Source organism: Bufo gargarizans, chromosome 3 (genome assembly GCF_014858855.1).
Source record: "Bufo gargarizans isolate SCDJY-AF-19 chromosome 3, ASM1485885v1, whole genome shotgun sequence".
Taxonomy (NCBI): domain Eukaryota; kingdom Metazoa; phylum Chordata; class Amphibia; order Anura; family Bufonidae; genus Bufo; species Bufo gargarizans.
In genome coordinates this window covers 231615774-231633601 of record NC_058082.1, presented here as the reverse complement: position 1 = coordinate 231633601, position 17828 = coordinate 231615774, and the positions used below count along the sequence as shown (strand labels likewise).

The 17828-nt window shown below is 46.0% G+C and overlaps 1 protein-coding gene across 1 annotated transcript; it reads right to left on the bottom strand.

Moving 5' to 3' along the window:
• Positions 1-8605: 8605 nt before the first annotated feature.
• Positions 8606-13370, bottom strand: LOC122932657. The gene is made up of 2 exons (XM_044287193.1): positions 12874-13370; positions 8606-9172 (listed from the first exon to the last, which is right to left on the bottom strand). Exons 1-2 carry the CDS (start codon positions 13205-13207, stop codon positions 8808-8810), a joined length of 699 nt encoding a protein of 232 aa, XP_044143128.1. The 5' UTR covers positions 13208-13370; the 3' UTR covers positions 8606-8807.
• Positions 13371-17828: the final 4458 nt, after the last annotated feature.

The following is a 17828-nucleotide window of genomic DNA, read 5'->3' as shown; positions in this document are numbered from 1 at the left end:
AAACATTTGTTAGCAATGATCTGGCCAACTCTCGGCCAGTGTAATGAAGGCCTTACCGGGAATTTGCAATTGCCTTGCAGTCACATGCAGTGAGCCGATGGTATCTTATATTGTATCAACTCCTTAAGACAGTAGGGAGTCCCTGTTCTGCTTAGGAGTCCCCTGTCTAACTCTTTATATGGCTAGAGTCATTGCTCTGGGAGTCCTATGCTGACTCTATATATGGATATTTCCATATATAGCGTCATCCTTGGGGTATCCCAAACACTGTTAGCATTTTGATAGCATTTAGGGATACCCCTGTATATTTCTTTTTTTTTTTTTTTCAGTTTCTACTTTTAAATTGTTACCAGGTGGGTTCAAACCCACAACCTTCTGTTTGGGAGACTGAAGCCTTATTAGTGTTTTACAGAGCACACTTCTGTTTATAGAAATCATTTCTCTAACTAAAAGCTTTTATTAGTATTCATGTACAATGCACCTGTATCTACAGATACATCTCTCTATACAAGGACATTGGGATAACCTCAAAGGCCTACTTTAATTTTATCACTTACATTTTAGTGATTACTAATATGTATATGTATGTGTATATATATATATATATATATATATATATATTTATATTGCAAAAATGTGTTTTATTTCCTCCATTACATTTTGGTGATTACTAAATAAATTTGACATTTGTGGTTCTCCATATATTCAAACTCACAAATAGGGTTGAGCGAACCGAACGTTAGGATTTTTGGACCCTGGACCCGAACCTGAACTTTTCAGTAAAAGTTCGGGTTCGGTGTTCGGCGAGTTAAAGGCGCTTTTTGAAAGGTTGCAGAGCAGCCAATCAACAAGCAATTAACTTGTGTGCGCTTAGAAGCCATCACAGCCATGCCTACTAATGGCATGGCTGTAATTGGCCAGTGCAGCATGTGAACCAGCCTCTATATAAGCTGGAGTCACGTAGCGCTGCACGTGACTCTGCTCTGATTAGTGCTGCTGCTGTGCGGGAGATAATAGGAAAGAATCTTTAATTAGAAATGCTTGTTAACTCAGCAATCTACATAGATTTTGTTTTGTGGGTGCAGTTCACAATCTTTTTACCCTGCCCTGAGCTCAGTAACACAGAGAAATAACCGTCTATTATGTAGGTGGGCGTCGGCAGCCATTTTATGCAAGTTCAGTGCACCAGCACAGCATATGTGCATTTGTGACAGTCAAATACAAGCTTGAAATACTGAAATTATATTCTGGGTTTAAAAAAAATCACACATTTTTTGCAAGACCCTATGTCTGGGGCCTTTGCAGCATTTGTCAATGTGAAATACAAGCGTTAGATACTGCTGTTATATTCTGTTATTTAAAAAACACCCATTTTTGGCAAAATACAAAATTTGCTGCCTTTGCTGCATCTGTCAGTGTGAAATAAAAGCTTCAAATACTGCAATAATAGTCTTGGTTTAAAAAAAACACCCATTTTTGAGCAATACCCTACATCAGGGGCCTTTTCAGCATTTGTAAGTGTGAAATACAAGCTTGAAATGCTGCAATAATGTTCTGTGTTTAAAAAAACACCAACTTTTGGCAATACCCTACATCTGGGGCCTTTGCAGCATTTGTTAGTGTGAAATACAAGCTTGAAATGCTGCAATAATTTTCTGGGTTTAAAAAAACACCCATTTTGGCAATAGCCTACATCTGGGGTCTTTGCTGCATCTGTCAGTTTGAAATACAAGCTTGAAATACTGCCATAATATTCTGTGTTTAAAAAAACACCCATTTTTTGCAATACCCTACATCTGGGGCCTTTGCAGCATTTGTTAGTGTGAAATACAAGCTTGAAATAATGCAATATTATTCTGGGTTTAAAAAACACCCATTTGGGGCAAAATACAAAATTTGAGGCCTTTGCTGTATCTGTCAGTGTGAAATACACGCATTAGATACTGCTGTTATATTCTGCTATAAAAAAACAGAACCTTCAGCGTTATTTGGTCAGGCCTAATGCAGCTCTACGAATGGTGAGGCCAGAACAAGTACAGACGATAGTAGGTTGGGTTGCTGACAGTGCCTCCAGTTGCTTCACATTGTCTCCCACCCAGTCTCCTGCTGAAAGATCAGAGTTGGCACCTGCAGCCGATGTCCATCAGTCTTTCACCTCACCCCCTTGCAAATCAGCCAACCAGTCTGAGCCCCAAGTCATGGAGCAGTCTCTTCTGCTTTTTGATGACTCTGCTAGCAGGGTTTTCCAGGGCCATCCACATAGCCCTGCCCCAGAAGTGGAAGAGATTGAGTGCACCGATGCTCAACCACTTATGTTTCAAGATGAGTACATGGGAGGACCACCGCAGCACGTATCCGATGATGACGAAACACAGGTGCCAACTGCTGTGGCTTTCTGCATTGTGCAGACGGACAAGGAGGGCAGGGGTGAAGACTGGGTGGAAGATGATGTGGAGGACAATGAGGTCCTCGACCCCACATGGAATCAAGGTCATGCAAGTGACCTGTGCAGAAGAGGGAGCAGGGTGCAAAAGCGGAGCAGCCGTCCCCTAGACAGTACTCCTGCTACTGCCCAACGCAGCAAGGAACCAAGCACATCAAAGCCAGCTCCAAGGAGTTCCCTGGCGTGGCAGTTCTTCAGACAATGTGCAATCAGAGCCTGAAGCAAGGCATAAACGTTCTCAACCTGAGCACAACCTGCATGACAAGGCATCTAAGTGCAAAGCACAAGCTGCAGTGGAGTAAACACCTGAAAAACAAAGAAAGGTCTCTGGCTCCTCCTGCTTCCTCTTCTGCTGCTTTCTCGGCCTCTTCATCCACCTCTGGAGTGACAGTGGCACCTGCCACCCCGCAAACAGAGGATCTGCCAGCAACACCACCTGGGTCACCAAGCATCTCCACAATGTCCCGCGGAAGCGTTCAGCTCTCCATCTCCCAAACGGGAGCGGAAGAGAAAGTACCCCCCTACCCTCCCGCGATCCCTGGCCCTGAATGCCAGCATTTCAAAATTACTAGCCTTTGAAATGCTGTCATTCCGTCTGGTGGAGACGGAGAGTTTTAAGAGCATTATGGCGGTGGCTATCCCACAGTACGTCGTGCCCAGCCGCCACTACTTTTCCAGATGAGGATTCCCTTACCTGCACAACCAAGTGGGGGATAAAATCAGGTGTGCACTGCGCAACGCAATCTGTGTCAAGGTCCACCTAACTACGGATACGTAGACCAGTAAGCACGGTCAGGGACATTATATCTCCCTAACAGCACACTGGGTAAATGCAGTGGCGGCTGGGCCTGAGGCAGATAGTAGTTTAGCGCATGTCCTTCCACCACCAAGGATTGCAGGGCGCTTCAGTTTGCCTCCTGTTGCCTCCTCCTCCTACTCCGCTTCTTCATCCTCTACCGCCTCCTCATCCAGTCAGCGTAACACCTTCACCACCAACTTTAGCACAGCCAGGGGTTAAGGACAGCAGGCAGTTTTAAAACGTATCTGTTTGGGGGACAAACCCCACACCGCACAGGAGCTGTGGACGGGCCTTGAACAACAGACCGATGAGTAGTTGGTGCCAGTGAGCCTCAAGCCCGGCCTGGTGGTGTGCGATAATGGGCAAAATCTCGTAGCAGCTCTGGGACTAGCCGGTTTGACGCACATCCCTTGCCTGGCTCATGTGCTGAATTTGGTGGTGCAGAGGTTCCTTAAAAATTATCCCGATATGTCATAGCTGCTGCAGAAAGTCTGTGCAGCTTTCGGCGTTCTCACCCTGCTGCTGCTCGCCTGTCAGCGCTGCAGCGTAACTTCGGCCTTCCCGCTCACCGCCTCATATGCGACGTGCCCACAAGGTGGAACTCCACCTTGCACATGCTGGTCAGACTGTGCGAGCAGCAGCAGTCGATCGTTGAGTTTCAGCTGCAGCACGCACGGCACGGGTGAGTCACTCTGCGGAACAGCACCTCTTCACCAATGACTGGGCCTCCATGCGAGACCTGTGTGCCTTGTTGCGCTGTTTTGAGTACTCCACCAACATGGCCAGTGCCAATGATGCTGTTTTCAGCGTTACTATCCCACTTCTATTCCTCCTTGAAAAAACACTTTGGGCGATGATGGAAGAGGATGTGGCACAGGAGGAGGAGGAAGAGGGATCATTTTATAGGGTTTCAGGCCAGTCATTCACAAGTGGCTCGGAGGGTGGGTTCCTGCACCCACAAATGCCAGGTACACAATTGTCCAGCCAGGGCACAGTACTGGAGGATGACGAGGTGGAGGAGGAGATGGAGGAGGAGGAACCGTGTTCACAGCAGGGTGGCACACAAGCCAGCTCATGGCAATCACTGGTGCGTGGCTGGAGGGATACAGCGGACACAGATGATACACCTCCCACAGAGGACAGCTTTTCGTTGCCTCGGAGCAGCCTGGCACACATGAGCGATTAAATGCTGCAGTGTCTCTGCAACGACCGCAGAATTGCCCACATTCTAACTTGTGCTGATTACTGGGTGACTGCTGGATCCCCGTTACAAGGACAACGTACCGTCCTTAATTCCGTCACTGGAGTGTGATCGCAAGATGCGCGAGTACAAGCGCACGCTGGTAGATGCGCTGCTGGTGGCATTCCCACCTGACAGCGGGGGCAAAGTGGAAGCACAAGGCGAAGGCAGAGGAGGAGGAAGAGGTCGCCAATGCAGCTGGGACACCACCAGCACCTCAGAAGGCAGGGTTAGCATGGCCAAAATGTGTAAAAGCTTTGTCAGCATGCCAAAACAACCAGCACCACTAGCTGATATGGAACGTCTTAGCAGGAGGCAGCATTTCACCAACATGGTGGAGCAATATGTGTGCACACGCCTACACGTACTGAATGACGGGTCTGCCCCCTTCAACTTCTGGGTCTCCAAATTGGGCACATGGCCTGAGCTTGCCCTTTACGTCTTGGAGGTGCTGGCCTGCTCTGCAGCCAGTGTATTGTCTGAACGTGTGTTTAGCACAGCAGGGGGCGCTATCACAGGCAAGCGCAGCCGCATGTCCACAGCCAATGTGGACAAGCTCACGTTCATTGAAATTAACCAGTCATGGATCCCACAGGACTTGTCCGTACCTTGTGCAGATTAGACATGCATACCGGCCTTACCCATCCATTGTTATACTACAGCGCAATTGCTCATTGTTGAATTTTTTATATTTACCACTCTTTTGGAGTGTACCCTAATAAAAATAAAAGATAATAATAATTAAAACCAAAAACCAGGACATTACCGTTGCGTGGAAGGGGTGAATATCAGGGCAAAATAAATGTTCGTATGTTGATTTTAAGATATGCCCACAGGGTACAAGGTTGATTGCAGGCTAGAAAATGAGCACTCTAGGCCTTTATTATGCTGCAGCTCATACACAGAGTCCGACTGTCCATGTTGGAAAAAAGTGAAGTTGATAAACACTAAACAGAGGTGTATGTTAATCTGTATGGTTATACATGGTTATGATGTTAGGGGGCAGGGGTTGGACTGAATTGCTCTGTTAGTTGTAAGAGATGCTGGGGGGGGTGGGTAGTAATAACTGTCTGGATGCGTACTCAAATCCTTAGCCACATCCTCTCTATGCGCTATCAATAGAATGCGAGTAATATCTTGGAATGTGAAGGGAGTTCGTTCCCCTGCTAAACGAAATATGGTCATAAAACACTTGCAAAAGTGCAGGGCTGACATTGCACTACTTCAAGAAACCCACTTGGAGGAAGAGGATTTTGCTTGCATGGAGAGGATGTGGGTGGGGAAGGTAATAGGGTCAGGATCAAATCAGAGGAAGGGAGGCACGCTAGTATTGTTTCACAAGAAATTGCAATATAAAATATTATGTCATGAGACGGATGATGATGGTAGATGGCAGATAGTGCACTTAGAAACACCAGTAGGAGAAATGGCCCTATTAAATGTATACGGCCCTAACGGGGATAACATAAGGTTCTTTGAGGCTTTAAGTGCCCGCATAGGCACTTTACGACAACGTAATATAGTTTTAGGTGGAGATATGAATACGGTGATGTCGGTCAATGAAGATCGTAAATCCGCCAAAGAAATGATAAGGGCACTAGCTGGGAGGGAAAAGGTTCTAGGACAGTTGAAACGGGATAATGACCTCATTGACCCTTGGAGATTAGTCAACCCAGAGGGCAGGGATTATACTTTTTATTCTGCCCCAAATGACTCATGGTCTCGTATCGATTACCTTTTGGTGTCTGGCTCAATGCGCAATATGTTTGAAAGCCCTAGAATACTGGATATGGTCATATCAGACCATGCCCCAGTGCAAATTGATTTGAGAGAACAAATACAAAGGGGGTTTGAGTATATTTGGCGCTTCCCAACATTCCTTGGGGAAAATGATAATTTCAAAGAGTTACTAAGGGGATGGCATCTAGAGTTTCTTGAGGATAATGCCCCACATAGAGAAGATCCTATCCTTCTATGGGATACGGAAAAAGCAGTAATACGTGGTAAAATTATGGCCTATGTTTATGCGCTGAAAGCAAAAACAAAGAAAAAACTAGAAGAGATGACAGACTTACTTAGAAGAACTTATACGGCTTTTCTGCAATCTCCCACAGAACAGCTTAAGCTAGAGTGGGTCACCGCAAAAAAGAACTATGAGTTATGGTACACGAAGTGGGAGGAGATGTATTGCGCACAAAAAGACTCTAAATTGTGCCGCTTTGAGAATAAATCGGGGAGGTTGTTAGCAAGATTATCTAAAGGGTCAGTAGCTCAGACATCTATCCCCACACTAATGGATTTGCAGGGAAAATGGCAGAGTAGTCCTAAAAAAGTCATAGAGATCTTTAAAGAATACCATCAAAAACTGTACTTAGCCGAGTCAGACAGTCAGCCATCCCTAGTGCAGTATCTTAATCAGCCTGGTTTGCCTAAGCTTCAGGATAATCAGCTCCTTGATCTCAATAAGCCAATATTGACAGAAGATGTCTCTAGAGCAATAAAAGCCATGCCTTCAGGTAAAGCTCCGGGCCCAGATGGGTATACGGGTGAATTTTATAAAATACTTAAAGATGAAGTAGCTCAATTGTTAATGGAGGGCTTTAACAAAGTCCTGGATGGATCAGTCCAGAAAATTACTAATAATTCAGCTTATATTAGATTACTACCGAAACCAGGGAAGGACTTGTTCCTACCCTCATCCTATAGGCCTATATCCCTCATAAATACCGATCACAAATTATTCTCGAAAATCATGGCGGATAGGCTAGCTGTTGTGTTGCCGCACCTGATTGGAGTATCTCAGGTGGGCTTTGTAAAAGGCAGATCGGCTGTATTCAACTTCAGGAAGGTGCTGACAGTACTGGACTATGTTAATAGAGGACAGCAAATAGAAGAATCACCAGCGCTCCTTACAATAGATGCCGAGAAGGCTTTTGATAAAGTTCACTGGGGATGGCTGACACAAGTGTTAGATGCAATGAATATCAAGGGTGCCTTTCGCACGTATATAAGGGCTATGTACTCAGACCCTAAGGCACAAATAGTGCTACCGGGTTTTATCTCTCAATCCTTTCCACTTTCAAAAGGAACAAGGCAGGGGTGTCCCTTATCCCCACTATTGTTTAATATATCAATTGAACCACTAGCTAGATATTTGGGGCAACCATGAGTGTTTGAAGGCATAAAAATAGGATCATGCAAAGTTAAAACCTCGCTTTTTGCAGATGATATAATTTTATATCTGTCAAGGCCCTCTAGGGATATACATCAAATATTCAATACGCTAGCAGATTTTGGGAAAAGCTCGGGATTCAAAGTTAATACCGAAAAGTGTGAACTTCTCTATATAGGGAAACCGCATTTGGGAACAAGGAAAGAAATACATGATTGTCCGGTGTCTGTCGCAAAGAACCATATCACTTATTTAGGTATCAAAATTGGTTCTTCCCCTCACTCTTTATATGATCTTAATTATACACCACTGATAAAACAAATACAACAAGAACTAGAGAGATGGCACTCCTTGCCTCTGTCTATTTTGGGTAGGTGTCATTTGATTAAAATGATAAGTGTCCCCAGGTTACTATACCCAATGCAAACCCTGCCCATATTAATCAGACATAGGGATGTAAAGGCATTGAGCAAGGCCTTTTCATGATTTATATGGTCAAAAAAGAGAGCTAGAATAGCTATGAAGAAACTGTACTTACCGGTGGAAAAGGGTTGTAGCGGAGAGCTGATATTCCACAGCCAATCTCCACCTAAGATCCCAGTGAGGCTCAGGAACAAGTATCATAAATCCATAGAGTAGTAATTCCAGCAGGCAAAATAGTGCAATAATATCCCAACAGCAATCCCAATGACTGGACGACACACAGCATCAGGAGCAGAACTAACTTTATTTGGACATGGCACACACTTTAAACCCCCCAACAGCCTTATTTACATACAATGGGGCACATAGATGACCATGGTACAAGGAAGGGTGGGGACAGACAATAGCAAGGGCTGATGGGAGATGGAGGAGGGACAGAACAGCTAGATTACTGGTCTCCCAGTGTCCCTGAGACCACACCCTGCTGGGAAAAGAATGGGACAGGAAATAAAAAGGGGGAGGGGAGGAGGCACAGAAAAGCAATGCATCCAACACGGTAAACATTACAGTTTACAATACATAGCCATACAATCAACCGAATGTCGTCCTACATGATCCAAACAGGCCAGGCTAAATACAATCCGCTACACTGCTCCCCCTTGCCCACAAGCCGGCATGCACAGTCTGATCCAGCACGGATCGGCTTGGGGATGTCCGGGGTGCTCACGGATCATTTCTCCAAATCAGTTTGTCTCGACAACCCGTCAGCGTTTCCATTTTGTTTGCCCGGGCGGTACTGAATATTAAAGTCAAAAGGCTGCAGCGCCAAACTCCAGCGCAGCAGCCTGGCATTGTCCCCAGCCACCCGGTTCAGCCATACTAACGGGTTGTGATCTGTGAGCAGGGAAAAAGCCTGTCCATATAAATACGGCTGTAACTTCTTTAGGGCCCACACCACAGCCAGGCATTCCTTCTCGATGGCGGCGTAGCTTACTTCTCTGGGTAACAGTTTGCGACTGATGTAAGCCACGGGGTGTTCTCCGCCATCGGCCCCAACTTGGCTCAGCACTGCCCCCAATCCAAACATAGAAGCGTCTGTGTGAACAAGAAAACGTTTAGTTGGATTGGGAGCTGCCAAGACAGGGGCATTAATAAGTGCATTTTTCAGATGTTGGAAGGCCTGCTCACACTCCGGGGTCCAGGTTACTTGGCGGGGAAGGTTCTAACGGGTCAGGCAGTAAGGGGTTTGGCCAGGGCGCTATAATTGGGGACAAACTTTCTGTAATATCCTGCGGTCCCTAGAAATGCCAACACCTGAGTCTTAGTCCTAGGGGTAGGCCATTGGGCTACAGCCTCTACTTTGGCTGGTTCTGGCTTCTGTTTCCCACAACCCACTCGATGGCCCAGGTACTGTACCTCGGCCATTCCTATACTGCATTTGGCCGGTTTCAACGTCAAACCGGCCTCCCTAATCCTGTCTAGAACCGCTCCTATATGGGTTAAGTGCTCCTGCCAGGTATTGCTAAAAATTGCAATATCGTCGAGGTAGGCACAGGTGTAGTCCTGGAACCCATCTAGAAGTCGGTCCACCATCCGCTGGAACGTAGCCGGAGCGTTTTTCATCCCAAATGGCATAACCTTAAAGTGGTATAGGCCGAATAGGGTGACAAAGGCTGACTTAGGGATGGCGTCCGGAGCCAGGGGTATCTGCCAGTACCCCTTACACAGATCAATAGTAGTGAGGTATTGGCCTCTGGCCATCCGGTCTAGCAGTTCATCTATCCTGGGCATCGGATAAGCGTCTGATACAGTCTTTTCATTCAACCTCCGGTAGTCTACGCAGAAGCGGGTTGTACCGTCCCGCTTTGGTACGAGGACTACCGGAGATGCCCATGGGCTGTCTGAGGGCTCAATCACCCCCAGCTGGAGCATCTCGTCGATCTCCTTACGCATATTCTCTCGCACCGCTTCAGGGATGCGGTACGGGGTCTGGCGCATGGGTAGTTGCCCTGGGGTTTCTACTCTGTGAGTGGCCAGAGGAGTGTACCCAGGCACATTGGAGAAGGTCTCCTGCTTCTCTCTTAGCAGCTGTTGTACCTCGGTACGTTCCTGTGGGCTCAGCCGGTCCCCCAGTACAACTTCTCCTAAATCCCCAGACAGCTGACCGTCCCCCAGTAGATCCGGCAGGGGAAGACTGTCAAACTCTTCAGAGCTGGGTGCACAAATAGCGGTCACCTCTTCTGAGCGTTCCTGGTAGGGCTTCATCATGTTCACATGGAGCATTCGTCGCCCTCCGGTCCCTGCGCAATTGCCAATTATATAAGTGGTGTCACATCTCTGTTCCACTACTTTATAAGGGCCTTGCCAGGCGGCCTGTAACTTATCATGTCGGACAGGTTTCAAAATTAAAACTTTCTGCCCAACCTGGAAGCTACGGTCCCTGGCGCCCCGATCGTACCATGTGCGCTGGCGCGTCTGAGCCGCCTGGAGGTTTTCCTTTACCGTCTTGGTTAGAGCTTCCAAGCGATCTCGGAGCGCCAACACATATGGTACAATGGGGGTGCCGTCTGCGCTCCTGTCTCCCTCCCAATGCTCCCTAATTAAGTCCAGCGGTCCCCTTACTCTCCTCCCGAACAACAATTCGAATGGGGAGAATCCTGTGGATTCCTGCGGCACCTCCCGGTAAGCAAAGAGGAGGTGAGGCAGGAATCGTTCCCAGTCTCGGTGGGTCTCAGCAAAGGTTCGGAGCATTTGTTTTAAGGTGCCATTGAACCGCTCGCAGAGCCCGTTGGTCTGAGGATGGTAGGGGGCACTGATTATAGGTCTGATTTTGCAAAATTTCCAGAGGTGCTGGGTGACCTCTGCAGTGAATTGAGTACCCTGATCCGAGATGATCTCCCTGGGTAATCCCATCCGGGAGAAAATCTGCATCAGGGCCTCTGCCACGGTTTCTGCATGGATGTTTGTCAAGGCTACGGCCTCTGGGTAGCGAGTGGCGTAATCCACCACCGTCAAAATATACCTCTTGCCAGAGGGGGTAGGTTTTCGGAGGGGACCTACTATATCTACGGCTATTCTATGGAACGGTTCCTCAATTATAGGTAGCGGGTGTAACTTTGCTTTCCGCCGGTCCCCCCTCTTCCCTACCCTCTGGCACGTATCACAGGTGCTGCAATATTTGCGTACTCCCTGGCTAATTCCTGGCCAAAAGAAACTTTGGGTCAGCCGATATCTAGTACGACTGACCCCCAAATGTCCGGATAACGGAATATCGTGCGCTATCCGGAGCAGTTCGGCTCGGTACCTCTGTGGTACAACTAGCTGTCTCATAACGATCGGGTCTGACCCAGCTACCTGCTTGTCTGACTCCCTGTATAATAGCTGCCTATCCCATACAAATCTTTCCCCCTCCGCCCCCGGTTGGTCAGAGGTGACTTTGTCTCTATATACCTGTAGAGTAGGGTCAGTGATCACCTCTGCCGCAAATTCGTCAGGAGGGGCCCAAGGGACACAGTCTAGGGAAGGGGAAGGTTGTCTTACCTGGACCTCCGGCAGTGTGTTGTAGTCCTGGGTGCGGGCCTGTTGCCTGGTGACCACTGGATGTGCTTCCTCAGTGGTTGTGGTTTGTGGCTCAAATGCAGATGTGAGCTTTCCCAGGTCATTTCCCAGTATCACCTCTGCGGGTAATTGGGGCATCAACCCCACCTCCACAGTCCCTGACCCCGCACCCCAATGCAAATGAACCCTTGCTGTATTCAGCCGATATACGGCTCCCCCAGCAACCCTGACAGCCACAGTCTTATTGGTTTTAGCTTTGTCCGCGACCAAGTGGCTTTGGACCAAGGTTATGGTTGCTCCCGAATCTCTGAGTCCCTGCAAAGGTTTCCCCTCCAGGTATACTGTTTGCCTGTGGTGCTGCCGATTATCCGCCTGTGCTTGTAGTGGGTTGGCTTCGTGGAGTACTTCCCACTGTTCTATAGTGGTGACTGGAACTGCAGAGCCATAAGCGGTGGGTGTCTCCTCCTGATAGTGGTGTGCTGCTGCTCTCGGTGGTGGTCCTGGTCGAATCCAGGTGGATCGGTCTCTAAGCTCCGGGCATTTCCGCTTGTAGTGTCCCCACCTCTGGCACTGGTGGCATTGCACAGAGGAGGGTGGGCGAAACCTCGGTTGAGCCGCTGTAGGAGGTGGTGGGGGGAGCGGTCTCAGTGGTGTGTTGGTGCTAGCTGAAAATTGGTTTCCCCCTAGAGGTCGCACAGCTGGTTTAACACCCACAAGCTTGTGCTGCCTACGGGCATCCATATAGTCATCGGCCTTTTTAGCTGCTTCTGTGATAGACGTGGGGTTACGGTCTCTCACCCATTCCTGCAGGTCTGCGGGTATCCCATCATAGAACTGTTCTAGCAGCAGCATTTGTAATAGGTCCTCCATGGACTGTGCCTGGTTCGCCTGTACCCATCCGAGGGCTGCCCTTTGTAAACGGCAAGCCCATTCTGCATGCGAGTCTTTTTCAGCTTTTTTCAATTCCCTGAACCGTCTCCTGTATGCCTCTGGTGTCATAGCATATCGGGCCAGGATAACCTCTTTGACACGGCTGTAATTCCTAATTTCCGTATCTGGTATCGTACGGTAGGCTTCAGCTGCCCTCCCAGTTAACCGTCCTGCTAAGATGGGTACCCAATCTTCCATATGTATTTTATGTAACGTGCATAGTCTTTCAAAGTCTTGGAGGAATGCATCTATATCTTCCTCCGCTTCTACATACATTTTAAATGCCTGGTATGGAATTTTTGGCTTACCCTCTTGCACCATAGACACTGCTGGGCTTGGTGTTTGTGGTCTCCTTTGCCGCGTTATAAATTCTTGAACCTCTGTCATTGTCTTGGAGATAATTTCCACTGGTGGGTTCTCCCCATAAAATGACAATCTGAATAAGAGCTGCCTTTGGAACTCTGCTTGCTCTGTTCCGTCTCTCTCATCCCTCTGTGCAGTGACCGAATCATCCTCTGCTCGGATTTCTGCCATTATTTCAGAGATAAGTGTTGCCTTTGTTTTGTTGCTGGCTGAAATACCTCTTGCTTCCAGAAGATCTTTAAGTGTGGATCGTTTTAAAGTGGAGTAATCAATCTCCATTAATCCTTGTTCCTCTGTGAGTCTGGATCCCAGCGCTGCCAACCAATGTAGCGGAGAGCTGATATTCCACAGCCAATCTCCACCTAAGATCCCAGTGAGGCTCAGGAACAAGTATCATAAATCCATAGAGTAGTAATTCCAGCAGGCAAAATAGTCCAATAATATCCCAACAGCAATCCCAATGACTGGACGACACACAGCATCAGGAGCAGAACTAACTTTATTTGGACATGGCACACACTTTAAACCCCCCAACAGCCTTATTTACATACAATGGGGCACATAGATGACCATGGTACAAGGAAGGGTGGGGACAGACAATAGCAAGGGCTGATGGGAGATGGAGGAGGGACAGAACAGCTAGATTACTGGTCTCCCAGTGTCCCTGAGACCACACCCTGCTGGGAAAAGAATGGGACAGGAAATAAAAAGGGGGAGGGGAGGAGGCACAGAAAAGCAATGCATCCAACACAGTAAACATTACAGTTTACAATACATAGCCATACAATCAACCGAATGTCGTCCTACATGATCCAAACAGGCCAGGCTAAATACAATCCGCTACAAGGGTGGAATACGCTTTCCGGACCTGAGGAGATACAATTTAGCTAGTCTCTTCCATCATTGTAGAGACTGGTTGGCTATGAATTCTTTTTACTCCAATGTGACATTGGAAAAAGAACTAGCCGAGAGTTGGAATTTGGGAGCTCTCCTACATGCTCAGTTGGCAACTCTGCCAGCAGAAATTAAGGGCTCAGTAATAATTAGGGACACAATAGTGACATGGAAGGAAGTGAGAAAATTATATAATCTTTCCTTTAGGGCATCCAAGTACATGTCATTATGGTCTCACCCTGACTTCAAGATGGGAAGTACTAACAAATTGTTCCATCGTTGGAAAGAGAGGGGTATTATTACGTTCCAACACTTAATACATGATACAGACGAAGATACTTGACATTATCGGAGTTAAGCAATAAGTATCAACTCCCAATAGGACAAGAATTGCAATATTACCAGATAATGCACTTCTGCAAGGAGAGGCTAAAAGATGTTAGTCAAGAATGTAAGATGAACGGATTGGATATATTACTCAAGCAGATAGGAAAGAAATGGTCACTTTCAGACATTTATAAAATACTGAGGGATCGAGATAATGATAAGACTTTTGCTGCAAACAGTGGGGGATGGAATAAGTTGTTGAAGGGCCCAGATTGGAAAGATAAGATGATGGTGGGGTGGATTAGGACAAGGAAAGCAGTGATATGTGAGAGGTGGAGAGAAACGCAATTGAAACTGATGCATAGAGCGATATACGCTTTTAATATAGCTCCAACGAACAGTGGAGATTCCAGATTGACCAACTGTCCAAAATGTGGATTGATGAAGGCGGATCTAGATCATGGAGTGTGGTTATGCCTCAAGTCAAGACAATATTGGGAATGGGTATTGGCATGGATCAAAGATATGTGGCACATTGACTTACCATGTGATCCAGAGGTGGTTTTGTTCCATATGTACCCGGACAAGATATCAATACCCAAATTGATAGATGAGGTTCTATTGGTAGCTTTAAAATGTCTGTTAAAAAAGTGGCTAGAGCCGCAAGTTCCCACAAAGGAAGAATTTCAAGGTCTAATGAGATATTTCCTGTTAATGGACCAGGTGGAAGCAATATCTCATAAAAACGATAGCTCGACGAGATTTTTGAATAAATGGTCGACTTTCATTGCCAAACAGTTATCAGCAGAATAAATTAAGATCCTTATGAATAACTTTAAATATACAGAATGGTACCTTAAAAAAGATATTCGTGGAAACTTGGGGAATTTGAAAGTGTCATAATCAATGACTCTTTTATTATAGTAAGAAATAGTGTGTAGAGGAGTGGAGGCGCATTCAGACAGTAAGGGGGGGTGGGAAGTACGGGGGTTAGTTGCCATAGTTATTGTGGGAATGACACATGTAATGTTTGTATTCTCAGATGAGACATGCTGTACTTGATATGTATGTCATACTGTACATATATTAATGTCCAGACAATCTGTAACTTTGATTTCTCACAAAAATTGAATAATAAAATGTTATGAAAAAAAAAAAAACTGTTTTGGCTACCTCGTCCTCCTTCACCGCCGCTTCCAGCTACACTGCTATGTCCACCGCCTCCTCAACCTCCTACTCCATATGGACCTCCACCTAATACATCAAGATTTTATTTTATTTTTTTAGTATTTTATTTTATGTCATTTCACTAATTTGTCTGTTACATTTTTGAGTGAAATTCACAAATTTTTGGCTGTGACATACCCCTGCTCTCCCTAGTAAACAGGTAAACAAATTTCACTAATTTGTCTGTTACATTTTCAGGTGACATTCACCAAGTTTGGCTGTGATATACCCCTGCTCTACCTACTGACAGGTTAATAAATTTCACTAATTTTTCTGTTACATAGTTGGGTGACATTCACTAATTTTGGGCTGTGATATACCCCTGCTCTACCTAGTGGATAGGTTAATACATTTCACAAATTTGTCTGCTACATTGTTGGGTGACATTCACCAATTTATGGCTGTGATATACCCCTGCTCTACCTAGTGGACAGGTTAAAACATTTTACTAATTTTTCTGTTACATAGTTGGGTGACATTCACTAAATTTTGGCTGTGATATACTCCTGCTCTACCTAGTGGACAGGTTAATACATTTCACTAATTTTCCTGTTATATAGTTGGGTGACATTCACAAATTTTTGGCTGTGATATACTCCTGCTCTACCTAGTGGACAAGGAAATACATTTCACTCATTCGTCTGTTTCATTCTTGGAGGACATTTTACCATTTTTGCCGTGAATAAACCCCTGCTCTGCACAGGGGACAGGAATCGAAATTTTTAAAAATCATCTGTGGATGACATTAACCCATTTTTGACGATGAAAATTTTTGACGATGAAAAACCCCTGCTCTGCATAGGTGACAGGAAATTAAATTTCTAAAATTTGTCTTTAATTGACGTGCGCCCCCTCCTTTCATTTGATGCTTCAACTTTAACAACTTGTCCTACGTTTCCGTTTGATCACATTAAACTCCCTTGGATGCGATATTTCTTTCTCACACTCCCTCTCCGGCGTGGAACCCTGATTCGCCGTTAACCGTGATCACCATGGTAGGCGCACAAAAGAATGTTGAAAGTTGATAGAGAAGATATCCAAATGGATCGTGGACGTCACGGGGACGTGCGATCAGGCAGAAGTTATCTAGAGTCAACAAAGCGGCAGCAGAGCCTCTCCTGTCTAACGTTTCCAAATCCAAAATACCCTATAATTTTTTATTAATCATTCCAATTACAGGGCATCTTAAGAGTCCTGTATTGTTATTTATCGTCACTACCTCCCCGAGTCAGGAGTGAGTAATTGCCGCGTGCCCCTCCTTTACTTGGAAGCTTCGGCTTCTATAATTTGTCCCACATTTCCGCTCGATCACATTTAATTTCATACATTGACTTCCCTTGGATGTGGTCATCCTTTCTCACGCTCCCTCTCCAGCGTGGAACCCTGATTTCGCCACTAACCGTGATTAACATGGTGGATATCCAATTGGATCGTGGACATCACGGGGACGTGTGACATGGTGGAGCAGTATGTGTGCACACGCCTACACGTACTGACTGATGGGTCTGCCCCCTTCAACTTCTGGGTCTCCAAATTGGGCACATGGCCTGAGCTTGCCCTTCAAGCCTTGGAGGTACTGGCCTGCCCTGCAGCCAGTGTATTGTCTGAACATTTGTTTAGCACGGCTGGAGGGTGTTATCACAGGTTATATTCCCAATGTTTTGGGGTGTACCCTAATTTAAACAAAAAAATAAATAAAATATAAAAAAACTGTGTTGGCTACCTCCTCCACCGCCGCTTCCACCTACACTGCCACATCCACCGCCTCCTCAACCTCCTACTCCATATGGACCTCATCCTCCTAGATCAAGGTTATTATTTTTTATTTTTATGTATTTTATGTTATTTTAAGTAATTTCCCTATCCACATTTGTTTGCAGAGCAATTGCCATGCTCTTAACCACATTTTGCTGCCATTCGCAGCCCTCTAGCCCTTTCCATGACTTTTTTAGAGCCATTTTAGTGCTCCAAAGTTCAGGTCCCCGTTGACTTCAATGGGGTTCAGGTTCGGGGTCACGTTTGGGTCAAGTTCGGGTCCCGAACTCAAACTTTTTTGTGAAGTTCGGCCGAACCTGTCGAACCCGAACATCCAGGTGTCCGCTCAACTCTACTCACAAACCTTACCAGTGTACTCCAGGGCACTCTGTTATTTCTGAAACAAATTTCTTTAACTAAAAAACCTTCATTAGTATTCCTGTACAATGCACTGGTATCTACAGAAACAGCTCTATATATCATAACATTTTAGTTAGAAAAATTACGTAAAATAAATAGCAATAAATGTACATTTTTGTGTGTGTATGTGTAGATATTATAAATATAAACACTGCCTGTCCCCCAAAAAAAGTTGCCACCCAAAAAAAAAAAAAGGTCACACACTTTAATATTTAGTTGGACCGCCTTTAGCTTTGATAACGGCACGCATTCGCTGTGGCATTGTTTTGATAAGCTT

Coding starts and splice junctions, on each gene's coding strand:
- LOC122932657 (XM_044287193.1), bottom strand. CDS start 13,207: ATGGAGATTGATTACTCCACTTTAAAACGATCCACACTTAAAGATCTT. Junction 9,173..12,873: donor AGTGTCTATGGTGCAAGAGG/GTAAGCCAAAAA, acceptor TTGTTCACACAG/ACGCTTCTATGTTTGGATTG.